Here is a 20,529-nt window from a genome sequence, read left to right as displayed (position 1 = left end):
CACACTGAGGAGAGGTGGAGGAGGGTTGTGTTGTGGTGCACACTGAGGAGAGGTGGAGGAGGGTTGTGTTGTGGTGCACACTGAGGAGAGGTGGAGGAGGGTTGTGTTGTGGTGCACACTGAGGAGAGGTGGAGGATGGTTGTGTTGTGGTGCACACTGAGGAGAGGTGGAGGAGGGTTGTGTTGTGGTGCACACTGAGGAGAGGTGGAGGAGGGTTGTGTTGTGGTGCACACTGAGGAGAGGTGGAGGAGGGTTGTGTTGTGGTGCACACTGAGGAGAGGTGGAGGAGGGTTGTGTTCTGGTGCACACTGAGGAGAGGTGGAGGAGGGTTGTGTTGTGCACGTTTTAATTTAAATATATCATTAGTAACAGTATAACTGCTGGATGGCAGAAAGAGTCTGAAAACTACTAAAACTATGTGAGGACAGAACAGAGAGAGAGGTTGTGACTGAACTAAGACTGAGGACTCTGCAGGACTCTGTCTGTCAGAAGATCAGAAGATCAAGATGGGGGACATTCAGGACAAAACCTCCACTGAGAACCAACAGAACCAGATTCATCACCATCAGGCTTTACTCTTTGGGACTTCTTCAGATGCATCTGAACTGTGAGATACTGCCATGAGAAGAAGAAGGACAAGGAGGACAAGGAGAGGAGGTGTGGGACACTGAGGACAGACTGGAGACTGATTCAGAGACAGCTGCTTGAGAGACCTCAACCTGCAGCCAAAGGTAAGATGAACATGTACAGGACTGTCTCAGAGAATTAGAATATTGTGATAAAGTTCTTTATTTTCTGCAATGCAATTAAAAAAACAAAAATGTCATGCATTCTGGATTCATTACAAATCAACTGAAATATTGCAAGCCTTTTATTCTTTTAATATTGCTGATTATGGCTTACAGCTTAAGAAAACACAAATATCCTATCTCTAAATATTAGAATATTTCCTCAGACCAAGTAAAAAAAAAGATTGATAACAGTAAAACAAAATCAAACATTTGAAAATGTCCATTAATGCACTCAGTACTTGGTTGGGAATCCTTTTGCACGGATTACAGCATTAATGCGGCGTGGCATGGAGGCAATCAGCCTGTGGCATTGCTGAGGTGTTATGGATGCCCATGATGCTTCAATAGCGGCCTTTAGCTCATTTGCATTGTTGGGTCTGGTGTCTTTCAGCTTCCTCTTCACAATACCCCACAAATTCTCTATGGGGTTCAGGTCAGGGGAATTGGCAGGCCAATCGAGGACAGTAATGCCATGGGCAGTACACCAGTTACTGGTGGTTCTGGCACTGTGGGCAGGTGCCAGATCATGCTGGAAAATGAAATCCTCATCTCCATAGAGCTTTCCAGCATGATCTGGCACCTGCCCACAGTGCCAGAACCACCAGTAACTGGTGTACTGCCCATGGCATTACTGTCCTCGATTGGCCTGCCAATTCCCCTGACCTGAACCCCATAGAGAATTTGTGGGGTATTGTGAAGAGGAAGCTGAAAGACACCAGACCCAACAATGCAAATGAGCTAAAGGCCGCTATTGAAGCATCATGGGCATCCATAACACCTCAGCAATGCCACAGGCTGATTGCCTCCATGCCACGCCGCATTGATGCTGTAATCCGTGCAAAAGGATTCCCAACCAAGTACTGAGTGCATTAATGGACATTTTCAAATGTTTGATTTTGTTTTACTGTTATCAATCTTTTTTTTACTTGGTCTGAGGAAATATTCTAATATTTAGAGATAGGATATTTGTGTTTTCTTAAGCTGTAAGCCATAATCAGCAATATTAAAAGAATAAAAGGCTTGCAATATTTCAGTTGATTTGTAATGAATCCAGAATGCATGACATTTTTGTTTTTTTAATTGCATTACAGAAAATAAAGAACTTTATCACAATATTCTAATTCTCTGAGACAGTCCTGTATATTCTGAATGTTCTGTCAGTCAGACTGTAGATCAGTTAGTGTTGTTAGAGAGCAACATGATGTCCAACAGCGGGTCCGCACCATTACCACGCCGACGTGCATGGAGTGTGCACATCATTTAAAAGGCTTTTAGATGTTTTGCATCTCTTTTTGGTTGTTTTGCATCTCTTTTTGGTTGTTTTGCATCTCTTTGTAGATGTTTTGAATCTCTTTTTGTTTTTTTGTAGATGTTTTGCATCTCTTTTTGGTTGTTTTGCATCTCTTTGTAGATGTTTTGAATCTCTTTTTGTTTTTTTGTAGATGTTTTGCATCTCTTTTTGGTTGTTTTGTAGCTTTTTGTAGTTATTTTGCATCTCTTTGTAGATGTTTTGCATCTCTTTGTAGATGTTTTGCATCTCTTTGTAGATGTTTTGTAGCTCTTTGTAGATGCTTTGCATCTCTCTTTGGTTGTTTTGCATCTCTTTTTGGTTGTTTTGCATATCTATGTAGATGTTTCACACCTCATTTTGGATGTTTTACATCTCTTTTTGGTTGTTTTGTAGCTCTTTGTAGTTGTTTTGCATATCTTTTTGTAGATGTTTTGCATCTCTTTTTGGTTGTTTTGCATCTCTTTTTGGTTGTTTTGTAGCTTTTTGTAGTTGTTTTGCATCTCTTTGTAGATGTTTTGCATCTCTTTGTAGATGTTTTGTAGCTCTTTGTAGATGTTTTGCATCTCTCTTTGGTTGTTTTGCATCTCTTTTTGGTTGTTTTGCATCTCTTTGTAGATGTTTTGCATCTCATTTTGGTTGTTTTGCATCTCTTTTTGGTTGTTTTGTAGCTCTTTGTAGTTGTTTTGGATCTCATTTTGGTTGTTTTGCATCTCTTTTTGGTTGTTTTGTAGCTCTTTGTAGTTGTTTTGGATCTCATTTTGGTTGTTTTGCATCTCTTTTTGGTTGTTTTGTAGCTCTTTGTAGTTGTTTTGGATCTCTTTTTGGTTGTTTTGCATCTCTTTTTGGTTGTTTTGTAGCTCTTTGTAGTTGTTTTGGATCTCATGTTGGTTGTTTTGCATCTCAAATACACGTTGAAGGAATCAGTTTGTGAAATAATGTGTTTTGGTTAAATATTGTTGTGTGTGTGTTTCAGTCAGTGTTGACTGTCAGTATTGAACCAAAGCCACCATCTTTCTCTAATCTCAACCGAGTGCTTTGAGTTGCCTAAACAACCATAAAGCGTTCATTAAGCTTTAGCTGCTAGCGTATATTGTAATAAAAACAAATGCAATAAGTTGTCAGTGAACGTTTTGCAGCTTTGCAGAAATGTTAATTAACAACATCTCATTATGGTGAAATTAATTTAGGGGCCATTATGTTTCACTCCAAACCTATTTGCTGTTGCAAATTAGTATTATGTAAATGTGATTTATAGTAGACGGGGTTGAGGCAGGGCACGAATAAAAAACAACTACAGTTACTGTTCTACTACTACTACTACTGCTTTATGCAAATACGTTTCAAATTAATACAGAAAACACCCATTTGATTGGTTAAAGGCAAAGAAGCAAAGACATATCATTTGATTGATGACTCAGAAGAGAAGACGCAGCTGAATTTCAGTTTACATGATGCAGCATGGGTCGACATAATCCTGACTTTTAGTCGGTATTCAAAACCGCCTACTACATACTACTGACAAACGCAGTATACAATATACAATACATACTGTATACTGCGTTCCTCAGTAGTATGTAGTAGGACACAGTTAAAGTGATGTATTTAATAGTATGCTAGACGAGCATTTAGCCTTTAAACCAGCTCTTAAAGCACTGGATAAAACTCGTACCACTATTACAATATTATCGAACAATACAACGAAAAAAATCCGAAATATGTCCAAAAAAATTCAGAAACATTTTCTAAAATTGTTTGAAAAAAGCCTGAAAAAAGTCAGAACAAAATTCCAAAAATGTCTGAATAAAAATCCAAAAAATTTCAAACAAATGTTCGGAAATAGTCAGAAAATTGTCTAAAAATGTTCTAAAATTGTCGGAAAAAAAGTAAAAAAAAAAACTTTGAAAAATCTCCAAAAAAAAGCCAGAGGAATGTCCGAAAAATCTCCAAAAATGTCTGAGTAAAAGTCAAAAAATTGCCTGAAAAAAAGTCAATAAAATGTTTGAAAAATGTCCAAAAAAGCCAGAAAAAATTAAGAAAACTTTTCTAAAATTGTCTGTAAAAAGGTCCAAAAAATTTCCAAAAATGTTTTGAAAAAGTCCAAAAAATGTTCAAAGAAATCCAAGAAAAGGCAGAAAAAATGTCTGAAAAAAGTCTGAAATTGTGGCTGTGGAGCTTTTCAACTCCAAAAAGTTCATTTGAAAATTCATAATGGACATTTGTGTTGTGATATTTAAACAAACTATCCATCAACAAGGAAATAACAGCCTCTGGTCTACTGACCGGTCTCTAGAGAGCTCCAGCAGCTCATAGCGGTCTGTGAGCGGGACCGCCCGGCTGGAGAGGTACAGCGACCCCCGCAGGCGATATAGCTAGCTGTGACAACAGTTTGTGGAGCTTCTTAACTCTAAAAACATCGGAGTAAATATTCGATTCACCGTCTAATATCGTAAAACTGTCAATTCTCAAAATCTACACAGTTGATTTCTCGCCTCAAACATTCTCAGAGGTGAATTTAGTGATGAAATAGCTACGAAAAATGTAAAAAAACAAGCTGTTTTTGGATGCTGTTGTTCTTTTTTTGGCCATATCTACTGATAGTATAGTGTGAGGGTTTGAATACAGCCTTAGTCTCCGGTGGTCCTACACCTCCCAGAATGCAATTTGATAGTGTGTTTGATGAGCCCTCCCTGCCTGGTAAACAGCCACATGCTCGCTGTGACTCGTAAACACAGTTTGGTGCATTAAATCAGTAGAAGTCCCCTTTTAAAACTAGTTATGTTTTCAGGAACTGATCCCTTCACACACACACACACACACAGACACACACACACACACACACACACACACAAAGTAATAGTCCAATGTGTACATCTAATTCACACACAACTGTCCTGCAGGGAGCTCAGCAGATGTTGTGAGCAGGTGTTTTGGCCTCTGTTCCAGATGAGAAGTTCGGTCTGTAATTGGAGACCTGGGGCCACGTTGGACACACACTCTCACACACACACACACACACACACACACACATTCAGCAGAGCGTCAACGCTGCACCGGTCGGGCTTCATTTACCAAATGCTGCAATATGTCTCTCTAATGAATCCATCGTGTAAATGTGTGTTCGGCCCTTCGCCCTCATTAAACGCTGCCTCCATTCACGTGATGTGGGACTGAGAGGACGGCTCTCTGAGGGGGTGGGGGGGGGGGGCCCTCGACCGGCCGCCCGTCGGGGGAAAAAATAATGAAGTGGAAAATAAATGTGCAGTTTATTTTAATGTAAAAATGAACCAATGTGGAGCACGTTTTTAAATACATGAAATATGAACTGGATGTTGTGGATGTGATATTAGATAAACATCTGGCTGCTGTAACATGTGGCTGCTGAGGGCTGTGAGACTCTCATTGGGTCACATGATCTCTCTGAGCCAATCACTGGAGAACCAGGATCACAAAGCTGCTTATCAACTGGACAGTTAACTGGTTTTCAACCCAGCCTGGGATGGTGATGGTGTTGATGTAGAAGAGGTGGAGTTGGTCTTCACTGTGCAGAGTTTGATTTCACTTTCAGCTGCTGGAGGAGGAAAAGTTTCACCTTAAATCTCAGTTCAACACCAGAGGTCTGGACTACGAAGCAGGGTTTGGCAAAGTACCCGGATGTTGTACTCTAACGGTCAGATCGTTGAGTGTAGAACGCTGGACACTTTCCACACTCAACTGTCGCCATCTTGGCTACGTAGCGGAAGGGGCGGAGCCACGACCACTATTCAAACATACGTAGATAACAGAACAAAACAATACAATACGTAAACATACCGGTGCATTTTCAGCCAACAGGAGGACACATCGTAGGCCACGACGTTGGAAACGTAATTTCCACTCTGCTTTCATTTTTTTTCATAAGATATTTTGACGGGTAGCGAGCCGCGGTCAAATGTTGCGATCGTCATTTCCGGTCAGTGCGCCGCAGAGTATTCGATTTGAGACGATCCTACCCCACTGAAATTTACGCACTACTCAAGTGAGTACAGAGTGCACAAAATGCACTACATTGAAGTGTACTTCTGGAAGTACGTGGATTGGAACACACTGTAAGTGTCTCCTGCTCTTTATTACTCGTCACTTTATTGATTTGTCTCCGTCAGGATCCTGTAGGACTTGTATGACTCTTTGTTTCAATAAGCTGATGGACATCGTATCATAGAAGTAGATCATATGTTTCTTTATGTAAAAAGTAACCGGTAAATATAAGTGTCAAATACATTAAGTGGCGTAAAAAGTACAATTTCCCTCTGAAGTGTATTTTTAAATGATGATTTGGAAATAAACTTCATGTAGCTAAATAAAAAATGAATTAATTAACTTCATGCTGCTAAAACAGTTTAATTTTTAACTCAAAGGTGATGTTAGAATAGAAACACACATCTGAGTAGAGTTCAGATAAAACAGTTAAATATTTGATCTTCTTTAATGTTGTGAGTGAAATAATGACACACGCCACCTAATGAGGGTTTTATGAAGCCAGCGGAGCAGACAGACAGTACAGATGTATTTATTGACCCTCCAGGCAGTAAACTAATTAGCGCAGTATTTCTAAATGACATGCACTCAATTAAAGTAACACCCAAATCATCCTACCAGCACAACCCTGCTGTCCCTTTATGTCATTAAGCAAAGCAACTCATTAAAGTGTAAATGTTAAATATCACCGTTTGACAAATAACACATATTGATCAAATTTAACTTTGAACATTCAGCAGAGAAAAACAACCTCTCTCTCATTAGCTGGAAATCGTCCTGGGGTTCACTTTCATGGATCCATTTTGACCCTTTAATTGCAGTGAAGTTTTTTTCCTCTGATATATAACGACGCTGTACTTCCTGTCTGAAATGTCATCTGATATAGAGCCCAACAATTCAGCTAAAAGATGAATCATCCACTTCTAGGGAGTTTTACTTTGTAAAATCTCTAAATGAATCCAGTAAAAATGTTTGATTTTCAGCATGTATGTAGTCAGAGATGTCCTGAAGTCAAATATATCAGTCATTGTCAGGAATTATTGATTATCCAGCAACCCAAAAATCAAAGAATAAAGACATTTCCCTCACAGATTAGTGGGATTCTCTTTTTAATTTATAATGGACATGTAATGTTTTATACTTCTGGTGAATATAATCCATCAATCTTATTTCCATAGATGTATTTAGTATCTACAGTTCCCTTTGTTAACACCTTATTTTGAAAAGCGGATGTAGTCCCACGTGTCTACTTCCTCTAACTTCTCCAAGGTGGTCTCTAGCTCTCCCGTCAGCTCCGTTCTCTTTATCCATCCATGGTCAGCTCCATCGGGGCCGTTTCAATGCATTCAACATAAATGTCAGTATCTGGGTGCTCTACAGTCGTAGCGTCGGCCCATTTGACCACGGAGACGAGAGCGACGGCCGGCTCCACCGCCACGTTACCGCCATACCATAACGTTACCTCCATACCATAACGTTACCTCCATACCATAACGTTACCGCCATACCATAACGTTACCTCCATACCATAACGTTACCTCATACCATAACGTTACCTCCATAACATAACGTTACCGCCATACCATAACGTTACCTCCATACCATAACGTTACCTCATACCATAACGTTACCTCCATAACATAACGTTACCGCCATACCATAATGTTACCGCCATACCATAACGTTACCTCCATACCATAACGTTACCGCCATACCATAACGTTACCGCCATACCATAACTTTACCGCCATACCATAACGTTACCTCCATACCATAACGTTACCGCCATACCATAACGTTACCGCCATACCATAACGTTACCGCCATACCATAACGTTACCGCCATACCATAACGTTACCTCATACCATAACGTTACCTCCATAACATAACGTTACCGCCATACCATAACGTTACCGCCATACCATAACGTTACCGCCATACCATAACGTTACCGCCATACCATAACGTTACCTCCATAACATAACGTTACCTCCATACCATAACGTTACCGCCATACCATAATGTTACCTCCATACCATAACGTTACCTCCATACCATAACGTTACCACCATACCATAACGTTACCGCCATACCATAATGTTACCTCCATAACATAACGTTACCTCCATACCATAACGTTACCGCCATACCATAACGTTACCACCATACCATAACGTTACCTCTATACCATAACGTTTTCTGTTAACCTTTTCTGACCTTTTTTTCGGAAATATTTCAGCTGTTTTCTGACTTTTCTCAGCCTTTGTTCTGACTTATTTTTTCTGACATATTTTGGCCTTTTTTAGAAGTTAGCATGCAGCTTCAGCTCTGCTCTGTCTAGCTCTGCTTTTCCTGTCAATGTGTGAAACCCAAAGTGTTTCCATCTTTTACTGGGTGTGTAGTGTTTACCACGCTGGATTTAACATGTGAGGGTGCAGGTCGTATCCACGCTGACCCTCCAACGATTTATACTTTGTTCTTTAGGCAGAAGAAAAGTCTGACAAAAAAAATTCCAAAAAATGTGTCTGAAAAAGGATAAAAAAAAAGGCTGACATACGTATATCCAAAAATAAATTCAGAAGAATGTCCTAAAAATGTCTGAAAAATGACAAAAAAAATCTGAAAAATGTCCCAAAAATTTACGAAAGTAGGCCAAAGAAAGGCAGAAACAAAGTCTGACATACGTCCGAAAAAACTCAGATAAAATGTCTGAAAAATGTAAAAAAAAAACAACAACAAAAAAAGAGATACCAAAAGGCTGAAGAAAGGCAGACATACATCCAAAAAAAAGTCTGTTTTGGCTCGCTGCGGTTTGTTTTGGTTGACGGATACGGAACGGATATGACGTCACGTTACTCAGACTACAACAATAAAAGCGGTAACTTCCTTCTACCTCCACATAGACTCAGATGAAGCAAACATATCGATTCTGGCATTAAAACATCTGTTTGAAGAGGTGGACCCTGCGGGGCCCCCAGTCGGTAGGATGAGAATAATCTGGTCGTTCACAGTTTAATAATATTTTTGCTGTGCGGTCTTTTCTATTCTCTGTGACTCCATCATCAATGGACAACCCCGACGTCTCCAGAGACCCAGCAGTCAATAAAACACAGACGGGACAATAACCACCCCGAGTAAATATGATGGATACATCAGTGCTCTCCGTCTGTGAGGCTAATCACAGCTGAGAGAGACGGAGTGGTAGCCTCCTCTTTATTGAGCTCCTGGAGAGGAGGAGGAGGAGAAGAAGAAGAAGGAGGAGGAGGAGAGACGGAGTGGTAGCCTCCTCTTTATTGAGCTCCTGGAGAGGAGGAGGAGGAGGAGAGGGGGAGTGGTAGCCTCCTCTTTATTGAACTCCTGGAGAGGAGGAGGAGGAGAAGAAGAAAAAGGAGGAGGAGGAGAGACGGAGTGGTAGCCTCCTCTTTATTGAACTCCTGGAGAGGAGGAGAAGAAGAAAAAGAAGAAGAAGGAGGAGGAGGAGAAGAAGAAGAAGGAGGAGGAGGAGAGGGGAGTGTTAGCCTCCTCTTTACTGAGCTCCTGGAGAGGAGGAGAGGGGGAGTGGTTATTGCCATTGATCTGAGGAGGAGGAGGAGGAGGATGAAGAGTCCTCTGGGTCCGCTGGTGGGAGTTGGTTTTTGTTGGAGCCACATCGATCCTGCCTCGGCTCTGACACTAATAATTGGCCCGGTCCCCCCGATGGCTCCATCACCTCCTCCGGCTCCATCACCTCCTCCGGCTCCATCACCTCCTGCTGCTCCACACCGAACACCGGACACCGGACACCGGACACAGCTCCCGTCAGCCGGCTCTGGACCAGGAGGAGAGCTGATGAAGTCATCACAGAGCGACGGGGATGAGTCCTGGAAACATATGAACTCAAAGCAGGAGTTATTATAATAAACCAAAATATCTTTAGTAAACTCAGTAAAAATCAAACTTTCTTTTGTCTTCACAAAAAATGTTTAAATATTTTTTAAGCCAATAGTAGAATGTAGTATTTAAAGTTCTACTTCTTAAATGATAGAGTAGTATTATTTTTGTTGTTGTTGTCTCAAGGCAACAGAATACGAAGCTGCCGTCTCTTGATTTCTTCCCACGAGGGAACATGACGAACAAACCAAAATAATTACATCATATCCTCCATATGATCATAACAAAAACAATATGTTCTAATCCCCATCAGAAAAACACTTGAAGGATGAAAAGGAATTCGTATATCCGTAAAGTTTAAATTTATAAAGAATTTCAATTACATCATTCTTTTAAAAATTAATTGTAAAAGTATGAAATTATATTTTTATGTTGAAACCAATCGTATTTTTTTTTATAAAAGGACGGCATTCAAGTAATTTTCTTTTAGCTATTTTAACCCTTTGTTTCCATGCAGAAGATATACAGTGTGTATATATATATATATATATATATATATATATATATATATATATATATATATATATATATATATATATTTCTATTCATATTTATTTATATATATATATATTTATATATATATATTTATATTCATATTTATTTATTTATATATATATATATATATATATATATGATTATAAACTTTTCAGAGCCACGTGTCACGGCTACAGGCAGACATACAGTGAGTGTTCGATATCTTTGATGAGTTGATGAATTTGCATATTGTACTGTAGCCTGCAGGTTAGCCCTGAGGTTAGCTGCTGATGTTCCTGCAGCAGAGTGCATCATGGGAATATTGTTCAGAAGACCAAGCATGCATCACAATAATTAATTTGTGATTCAGATACATACCGACACAGTAGATGGATGGATGGAAAGAGATGTGTTGCACAAAAGAGTGTTTGTTCCTCAGCCACTCTTTATGTTTGTTGTAACTCTTGAAGTCTGTTAGAGAACAGGCTGAAAATGCTTCCTCCACGTTCTTTGTATCTAACAACAGTACATCACGGAGCACTGCTGAGTGAGCATGGCTGTGGAGTTGGGAGGCTTTCTCTCCTGCAGGAGATGATTATCGCAGCACCTCCCATTGTGTTTGCAGATATTGGAGATGAGGAAATGCTCGACTGCACAGTTATTTTCCGCGCTCTGTTTCGTGAAAGAAAACTGGAGAACGTGGCCATCATTCAAGAAACGCCATTGCAAAAGACAATTCAATTTCCAGGCGGTGGTAATAAATGTCAGCGCTGGAAACAGCTGACAGGAAATTGCTTAATCTGAACTCTTGTGAGGAGGTGTGTGTCTATGTTAATTATGATATCATAGTATAATATGCCAATAAATGTCATATGTTGTATGTCATAAAAACGTCATGGTGTAGAATGTCATAAAAAAGTCAAAGTAAAGTATGTCTTAAAAAAGTCATAAAAAGTCATAGTATAGTGTGCCATAAAAAATATCATAAAAAACTCATAGTATATTATGTCGAAACATTTCAGGAAAAATAAGTCATTGTATGTCAAAAAAAATCATGAATAAAGTGATAGTATAATATATCGAAAAATTTAATTTAAAAAAAAAAATCATGAATAAAGTGATAGTATAATATATCGAAAAATTTAATTTAAAAAAAAATCATGAATAAAGTGATAGTATAATATATCGAAAAATTTAATTTAAAAAAAAATCATGAATAAAGTGATAGTATAATATATCGAAAAATTTAATTTAAAAAAAAATCATTATGGTATGTTGAAAACTTTCATGTAAAAATAAGTCATAGTATAGTATGTCGAAAAATAAAAAACAAATCCATGAAAAACATTCCTAGTATTGTAGGTCGAAAATATTCATTAAAAAAAACATGATATTCATATTATGGTATGTCAAAAAAATGTCATGAAAAAAAGTCATTGTACAGTATGTCAAAAAATAAAAAAACAAATTCATGAAAAAAAAGTCAGTAAAGTATGTCGAAAAATTAAAAAAAAGTCATTAAAAAAAAGTCATAGTATAGTATGTCTAAAAATGTCACTAAAAAAAGTCATAATATTTTATGTCAAAATAATTCATAAAAAAGTCATAGTGTAGTATGTAGAAAGATTTCATGAAAAAAGTCATAGTTTAGTTTGTCGAAAAATGTCATAAAAAAAGTCATAGTATATTTTGTCAAAAAAATGTATGACAAAACGTCATAGTATAGCATGTTGAAAATTTAACAAAAACTTTCATGATAAAAAGTCTAGTATAGTATGTTGAAAATTTCATAAAAAAGTCATTTTATAGTATTTCGAAAAATAAAAAAATAAATTCATGACAAAAAGTCATAGTATAGTATGTCAAAAACAGTTCATGAAAAAAAAGTCGAAGTATAGAAAAATAAAAAAAGAATTATGGAAAAAATCATACTATAGTATGTCAAAAAATTATACAAAAATTTCATAAAAAAGTCATAGTATTTTATGTCAAAAAAATTCATAAGAAAAGTCATAGTATAGTATTTCGAAAAAGTTTTATGGAAAAGTCTTACTATAGTATGTCGAAACATTTTGTGAAAGAATTTCAAAGTATAGTATGTCGAAAAATTTCATGAAAAAAAAGTCAGTGTAGTATATCGAAAAATGTCACCAAAAAAAGTCATAGTATAGTACGTCGAAAAATATCACGAAATAAAGTCATATTATAGCATGTTGAAAAATGTCCCAAAAAAAATCTTAGTTATTGTATGTTGAAAAAAGTCATGAAACACTGTCATAAAAATATATAATATAGTATGACGACAAATTTCACAAAGAAAAATCATACAGATATTTATCCTGTTAAAAACCTACAATTGTTCACTTCTTTTTTTTCCATAAAGTTTGTCCTGGAGAATGTACAGTAAACCTCTGATGCCAAATGACAGCATTTCTGAGTAGCGTAACATATTCTGAAAATAATTCATGGCATGAATCATTGTACATATTGTACTGTATGTTCAGTATGTCTGCTGATGGCGTTCGTTGGCCTACATGCAGAGAGGCTGAACAATAATTCATAAAGAACCTGGAGGGGAGACAGGGACATATTTCTGCTGTGACCCGGCAGCTCGAGGACGGCTGACATCACATTTATGGTTCCATTGTTTAAGGAGAGACAGAAGATTTACAGTATGTGCATACAGATACTGGAAGTACATTACATATATGTTGATGGTCTGGGACTCTTGTTGCACACCACGTTTGGCTTATTGTACTTAATCAGTCATATTTATGTTCATCACACAGATGTACAAAACTCTGGTAAAAGTTCTGTCTACTTGTTTTTGTTTTCTGACAAAAAAAAAATGTAGAAAACAAACAAAGTGTTGCTTTTGTTCAGAAAATCATTTCGTGATCATTTCTGAACAAAAGTAATTTCTTTTTTTAAACACGCACTGCAGGGAAATTTATGTATCCAATTACTTTGTCGTGATTAGCATTTAAACGGGATGAGAACTATCAGGGGACGTCTGTATTCATCCAAAATAATCCAGTTTGTATTGGAAATTTTGATTGGACCAATTACACACATGGAAGGTTTACACAGGCTTAACGTCCCGGCGAAACAGAAGTCAGAGCGTCTTTCATTTCTGTTCTGTGACGTATTCCCAAGCTGTGTACAGTTATGAAAGGAATGTAAATCAAATCCTTCGTCTTTAATTGGACCGAGAGTAAAGCGCGATACAGAGCTACAGAACAAACACCTCACTTGTCGCTAAAAGTTGCAGATTGATTAATTGATGGATGTCAAGTTAATGCAATAATAACGCGTTAAGGAAAACTCGTTTTTAACGCCACTAATTTCTTTAACACATTAACACAACTTGCGTTGTTTAGGTTGTAGTGGCTCAGTTTTAAACTAGAGTGAAGATACTGGTATCATATGAAACAAGAAAACCTGATGAATCCATCGGTACCAACCATGTCATTCTAGCCTGTCGCGAAGGAGGTTAAATAACGCTCCAAATTTACGCAAAGTTTTGGTGAGGAAAAACTGTCATGGCCATTTTCAAAAGGGGTCCCTTGACCTCTGACCTCCAGATCAGTGAATGTAAATGGGTTCTATGGGTACCCACGAGTCTCCCCTTTACAGACATGCCCACTTTATGATAATCACATGCAGTTTGGGGCAAGTCATAGTCAAGTCAGCACACTGACACACTGACAGCTGTTGTTGCCTGTTGGGCTGCAGTTTGCCATGTTATGATTGGAGCATATTGTTTTATGCTAAATGCAGTACCTGTGAGGGTTTCTGGATCAATATCTGTCATTGTTTTGTGTTGTTAATTGATTTACATTAATAAATATATACATACATTTACATAAAGCAGCATATTTTTTAAAAATACTTGATAATAACCTCCCCTTTAAAGCTGCAGTGCGTAGAAATCCGGAAAACGCAAAATCCTGCATCCCCTCGAGCTGCTCTCTCCTCTCTCTCCTCTCTCCGCTCTCCCCTCTCTGTCCGAAGCCCCTCCCCCCACACGAGAACGGGCATATGCACGCGCTTCATACGTGCTCGCTACATCTGAGGAGGCTACCGCAGCGAGCTACACATTACCTTCTAACGACATCAACAGTTTGGACTGTCTTTTTGAAAGTCTGTCTTTCTTTTTTTGGGTTGTTTTGAGGTGTAGGCAGTTGCTGCCAATGCTTGAATAGCAAGCTTTTCAGTAGGTTGTTCCGCCATTGACCGAGGCTTTCACTATCTGCAGAGACCAGACGTGAACGCGCATCTCCTTTTGTGGAACAGCCAATAGGAACGCTCTCTCTGAAATGCCCTGTGATTGGTCAAAGTCTGCCGTCACGGGCTAGATGTTCTAAAGCCTGTAAACAGAGCCATGAGGAGGTGCAGAGGTGTAGTTTTCTCTCAGATCACTTGAATTACAATATGCTGAAAGGTTATTATGGAATTTTTGCCAAATTATGCCAAAATATTGTTGCCTACTGCCACTTTAATGTACGTTTACAACACATAAAATCTAACGGGAAATGTGATCTATAAGCGTTTAAAAGGCATTTTTCACCAGTTTGACTGGTGTTTGCTGAAGATGCTGCAGATTTTCTGAGTCGGTGTAGAAAAACAAGAAATACAGACAAAGTGTTAAAAAAGGGCAAATTTTATTTAAAGCACTTACATAGAAAAATATGATTGATTTGAGTCAACAATAATAAATAGAGTGCCTGACTATCCCCAGGCCCTGTCGGTACAACAGTACAATCAATATCCAGTTTCACAATACAGCAAAGGCACTAGCATTTACCACAATCAACAACAAGTCAATGGATAGCAGGGAGGGAGGGGGGTTAGGGCTCTTTAGTTCACACTCACTCGCCACCAAACAAACCGTCTGAGCCCCCGTCACATAAAACCAGCACTCGTGATCCGACGCCGGCTCCTAACTCCGCCGTATCCTCTGTGGAAACTAGATTTCAATCAGTTCTCGACTTTCCTTTTGTTCACACGCAGGTGGGGATCAAGAAACTAAACGGACAATGTGATGGACTAAAACAATACTTCAGATGAATGATCGAAAACAAAACTAATGTCACATCCCCAATCTGTCTCTCAATGGAGCTAAAGAAGAAACTAAAGTTTGTCCTCTTCTGGAGGAAAAGACTTTAAAACATTCTGATTGGATAAACAATGAAATGAGTCAATATGGACAATAATGTTTCCAATAGTTTTGGTCAATCAGACTTTAATCTGACAGCAGGTTTAGATTAAAGGTGAGACACTGCCATCCTCCACAAAATTAATATATAAGAAATTAGGAAGATTAAAGTCCAACTGAAACCGTTACACGTTTTCCTTTTGCTGCAACATACAGATGTGCTCTGTAAATGAGGTGTTTATACGTGTGGTTTAAAGGCGGCGCCTCCTCGTCTGTGTGTTCATATTGATCCAGAACTTCTCTGCATAAAACAGTAATAGACTGTTAACGGCAGCTAACGTCTCATTTCTGTTGTATCTGGTGTGACATACGACCGGCTGTTATTGTGAGATGTTCGGTTATTTTTTTTAAGTTAATTACAGCGTTAACTGCAGGGCTCTAAACTAACATGTTTTTACATTACCTTTAGTTAATAATTCAAAGTGACATTTAACATAAATCAAACATCAAAAGTGGTTTATTTTTGTTCATTAATTTGTAATTTATCCTCCAAAAAATATTTAAAAAAGTAATTTTATTGTTTTTTTAATTTATAATTTACATGTTTGTTTTGATTTTGTTGTTAGCAATGCAGTTGTTAGTTATATTAAAATATTTTTAATGTGGAAAAAGTAGCATTTGGTCAATAAAAAACAAGATTTTGCATAGGGCCCCCAAAAACCTAGAACCGGTCCCGCTAGCTAGAACTTTAGCGTCAAACAGTCTAACATTATCTAACTGGTAACGTTAATACGTTTGGAGGCTAAAGGAGCATTTCTGTAAATGTCAATTTTAAATTTAATCTGACTGCAGACGGGTATCAATTAGTCATTTCAGTTGGACTTCACAAAGTAAATCGGGTGGTTCAGTAGACGGCACGTATATATTTATATATATATTTATATATATATATATATATATATATATATATATATATATATATATATATATATATATATATATATATATATATATATATATATATATCTATCCAGTGAATCAGACTCATTATAGACTCATTATAGACGTAATTAAAACGTAATGAGACAAACACAAAAAGAAAGTAAAAACAGAAAGCTCCTGCTCTTCGTCCGTCGTTCGTAGCAGTTTGATTTCAGAGCGAATAGCTTCGTTAATAACAACTCACTGTCACGGTGTCAGAGTTGGTCCCGATCAGTAATAACGATATATCGGTTATCATTAATAGTTTTTGTTTCTTTCGGAGGGATGAATGATGGAAAAAACAAAAACCTGAATTATGACTATGTTCTTATGTGCAACTCTTTACATGCAGGCAAATATATGATCAAGACAAGAGCGAGAATGACATCGACGACAATCAGTAAAGCGTGTTGAAGACGAGCCATATGATGCAGCTGGATCACACGCACTCTCTCTCACACACACACACACACACACACACACACACACACACACACACACACGAAGCACATCCCTGAAGCTCACAGAAAATCTGAAATTATTGGCTCGGGGACGAGATGGATTTTCTTTTTTTAAAGAGGTCAGAAAATATAGAAAGTAAAAATAAACGTATGTAAAGTCGTAATCAAAACATTGTAAATGCCGATTATTCATTGGTTCTGATTTACACTGGAACAAATAAAGAAAAAGAGAAATGAAATACCTCAGTAAATACGATGGAGAGTGATAAGGCTTGAATCTTTCTCCAGGTCGACTGGCCTCATCGACTCGATTCAAATGTTCTCTTTTTGAAATCTTTCCCCAAAAACGACACGGGTCCCGTCGTGTCCGGACGTCCACGTGGACGGACTGTTTTCATCGTGCGTCTTCTGGGAAAAAAAGCCCTGATTGTCAGAACAAGTTGTAAGAATATGGTTGTTATTTCCCGGCCTTAAAGCTAGTCCCGTCGGTATCCACGCTCATCCATCGCCATCGCTCCCTCGCAGCTCACAGCGTTTCAGGAAACCCGCTGCAGCCGCTCTGTCCGGTTGGTCGTCCCCTGCGTCTCGTCCTCTTCGTCACCTCGAGGTGGAGTCGACTGGAGAATTAATGCACAGGAGCCCGAGAATGTTCAAAAGGGGGCTGTAAAGCTTTTACTGTGTTTGTGTGCGCCCTGCGGCGATGTGGCCCCGCGGCGCGGTGCCGCGGCAGTACGTGTCCCAGCTTCTCAGGAGCTCGGAGGCTCCGACGGACTCGCTCGGCTCTCGGCAGTCCCGGTCTTTTAGATGTTCCTCTGGGCGGTGAGGTACTTGAGAGCGGCCGAGCCGTACTTCCTGGACAGGTCCTGGTGGAACTCCTCCTTCAGGGTGTTCAGGCAGTTGCGGTAGCTGGAGCTGGAGCGGAACTTGGAGATGTCGAAGCTGGGAGCGTGGGGCATGTGGATCATGAAGGCGTTGGGGAGGACCATCAGGTCGTACTCCTGATGACAAAAAACAGGAAACACAAATGTTCAGCCTTCACAAACAGTTCTAAAGAAGTGATTTACTGAAACCCTACAACAGCAAACAGTGTTTTCTTCTTCTTGTGTGTTTATTCAGACAGGTTTCATCAGACTGTGAGCAGCTGTGGTGGAAAGAGGCTTCACAAAGAGAACACCGTTAAAACTCAATGGATAAAGTAAGTCATATTTATATTATTCTGACTGTTGGCTTCCTCACAGACTGAAGCTGTGATCAGATATAAGACGCCACACAACATCAGATAATTATAGTTATCATGAGAGACGAGGGTCGTTTTATAGTGTAGTAACAATAATATTTATTATGAGTTGCTGCATCGTCTCCATTTCGGTTTAAAGTTGCTCGTATGATTTTGAATATAGCAGCAATGACCTTTTCGTGACATTTTTGACATACTATATTATACATTTTTATGACAGTTTATCATGAATTTTTCAAGAAATTGTTTTGACATACTATGCTATGACTATTTTCGTGACATAGTACAGAGTGTCGAAAAATTACTTTTTTCATGACATTTTTTACTACATTATACACTATACATTAATACTATATTTATCATTTTTTACAGTATATCATGAATTTTTTCCCTATAATGACTATCACTATATATATATGACTTTTTCATATTTTTCGACATACTATACTATGACTTTTTTTCGTGACATGCTGGGTTTACTACATACAAAGGTTTTTAATAAACACTATAGTTTCTATGTTAGTGGTGGAATAAAGATCAAAGAAGTTATCTTCTGTACACATAAGACATCTTTAGTTATAACTCTGCATTACAAACTATCTGAAGTAAATATCTATTCAGCTCAAAGTGAAGAGTCTTTATATGTATTTATGATGCAAGTGGTGAAACTGGCTGGGAGGATAATGATTTATCACCACATCTCTCCGAGAGAGACAATCATCATATACTTTTCACAGAGATTAGAAAACCACAGGTGCGTTTGAAATACCGACAATCGTCTTTCAGCACCTGCTGTAGCACTGAACTGTCAGAATAAAGCTCCACCCTCTCTCCCCAGCCTCCAGACGTACCTGTGCATCCAGCTCCAGGATATGAGACACCTTGTTCCAGCCGAAGCCCACGAAGCGCTGGTCGTACTCCGGACAGTCTCGTCTCACCACCACGTACGGCTCAAAGTCCGGCTCCCACTCCACCTTGTAAGGTGTGGTGGCTGTTCGCCATTTGGCATAGTTGGTAGGAGCGTGACCTTTAGGCCACACATGATACCTGGAGAGGCAGGAGGGGGCGGGGGGGACACGGTGAGATATAGGTGAAATGATGACATCGTTGGTCATTCGCTGATGTGTTTGGTGGTGTTCAGGTACCTGAAGGTGTAGAGAGTCCCCATGTCCAGCATGGAGAGCAGCTCAGCTTTGGATTTGGGGAAGGACAGACGGTAACGAAGCGTCTCGAACGCTGGAACCACCAGAGCCTTCTTAGTGTGAGCCATGTCCAGCTGCACCACGGACCTCCTGCACGGAGGAAACACGACAGGTGAGACACAGGTGAGCAACAGGTGAGCGGCAGCCAACGAAGGCACGACTAAAAGTGAAAATTTCTAGTTATGGACGAGTAAGATGAACACAGTATTCATGTCTTAAACGTTTTATATAATTCAGACGGAAGAGAATTTATCTGTATTTATGTTGAATATTATAAAACAGGTTTGAAGCCAGAGTAAAAATAATCAATAATACATCTTTCTAGTCATCAGATTATGAAAATACTATTATATATTATAGTGGATCCAGCATATTATAGTATATCTAAAGAGTCATAGTATAGTATATTAAAAAAAATGAGTATAGTATGTCATAAAAATCATCGTATATCAAAAACTCAAAACAATAATACTATAGTATGTCATAAAAAGGTATAGTATGTTAAAAAAAGTATTTAACGTCATAGTATAGTATGTCTAAATAGTCTGTCATAAAAAGCCGTAGTACAGTATGTTAAAAAAAAAATGATTATAGTATGTAATGATATTATGTCATAAAAAGTCAGAAACGGTCATAGTACAGTACATTATGTCACTTCCAGACTGCAGACCGGAGCGCGCGGCTGGTCCTACCTGAGGTAATCGTAGAGACCGTACATCGGCAGGAAGTCCACGTCCGTCAGGAAGACATAGGGCGTGTTGGCGTTCTTCAGGGCCACGTTCCTCACCAGGTTGACGGGGTAGAACTGGCCCTCCTTGTACACGATGTGGTAGCCCACGTTCTTGCGGTTCTTGAGGACCTCGGAGGCCTGAGCGTAGCGCAGGAACTGCTGAGCCTCGGCGTCCGACATGTAGAGCGCCAGGCTGATGGGGCCTTCCCAGTGCTTACAGATGGCCTCCAGCATCTGCAGCCTGCACGGATAACGACAC

General features: G+C 38.8%; 1 protein-coding gene and 1 long non-coding RNA gene across 4 annotated transcripts in view; one reads left to right on the top strand and one right to left on the bottom strand.

Moving 5' to 3' along the window:
• The first annotated feature begins 301 nt into the window (after nucleotides 1-301).
• Nucleotides 302-20,334, top strand: LOC119502760. Its single transcript, XR_005210157.1, has 5 exons — nucleotides 302-731; nucleotides 18,218-18,296; nucleotides 19,177-19,320; nucleotides 19,480-19,663; nucleotides 20,202-20,334. It is a non-coding gene; the product is annotated as an uncharacterized LOC119502760 (long non-coding RNA).
• Nucleotides 16,662-20,529, bottom strand: part of large2 (LARGE xylosyl- and glucuronyltransferase 2) — an 88,463-nt gene continuing 84,595 nt past the window's right edge. For all 3 annotated transcript variants that reach the window (XM_037793728.1, XM_037793737.1, XM_037793742.1), the window contains 4 exons: nucleotides 20,233-20,511; nucleotides 19,484-19,630; nucleotides 19,190-19,385; nucleotides 16,662-18,099 (listed from right to left, as the gene is read on the bottom strand). In XM_037793728.1, coding sequence (XP_037649656.1) covers nucleotides 17,902-18,099; nucleotides 19,190-19,385; nucleotides 19,484-19,630; nucleotides 20,233-20,511 — 820 coding nt within the window. In that variant the 3' untranslated portion in view covers nucleotides 16,662-17,901. The remainder of the gene's footprint in view (nucleotides 18,100-19,189; nucleotides 19,386-19,483; nucleotides 19,631-20,232; nucleotides 20,512-20,529) is intronic.

The sequence above is a fragment of the Sebastes umbrosus genome, chromosome 2 (assembly GCF_015220745.1).
Source record: "Sebastes umbrosus isolate fSebUmb1 chromosome 2, fSebUmb1.pri, whole genome shotgun sequence".
NCBI classification, from domain to species: Eukaryota; Metazoa; Chordata; class Actinopteri; order Perciformes; family Sebastidae; genus Sebastes; species Sebastes umbrosus.
Note: the sequence above shows the minus strand (reverse complement) of the source record. Positions and strands in the feature narration are given on the sequence as shown.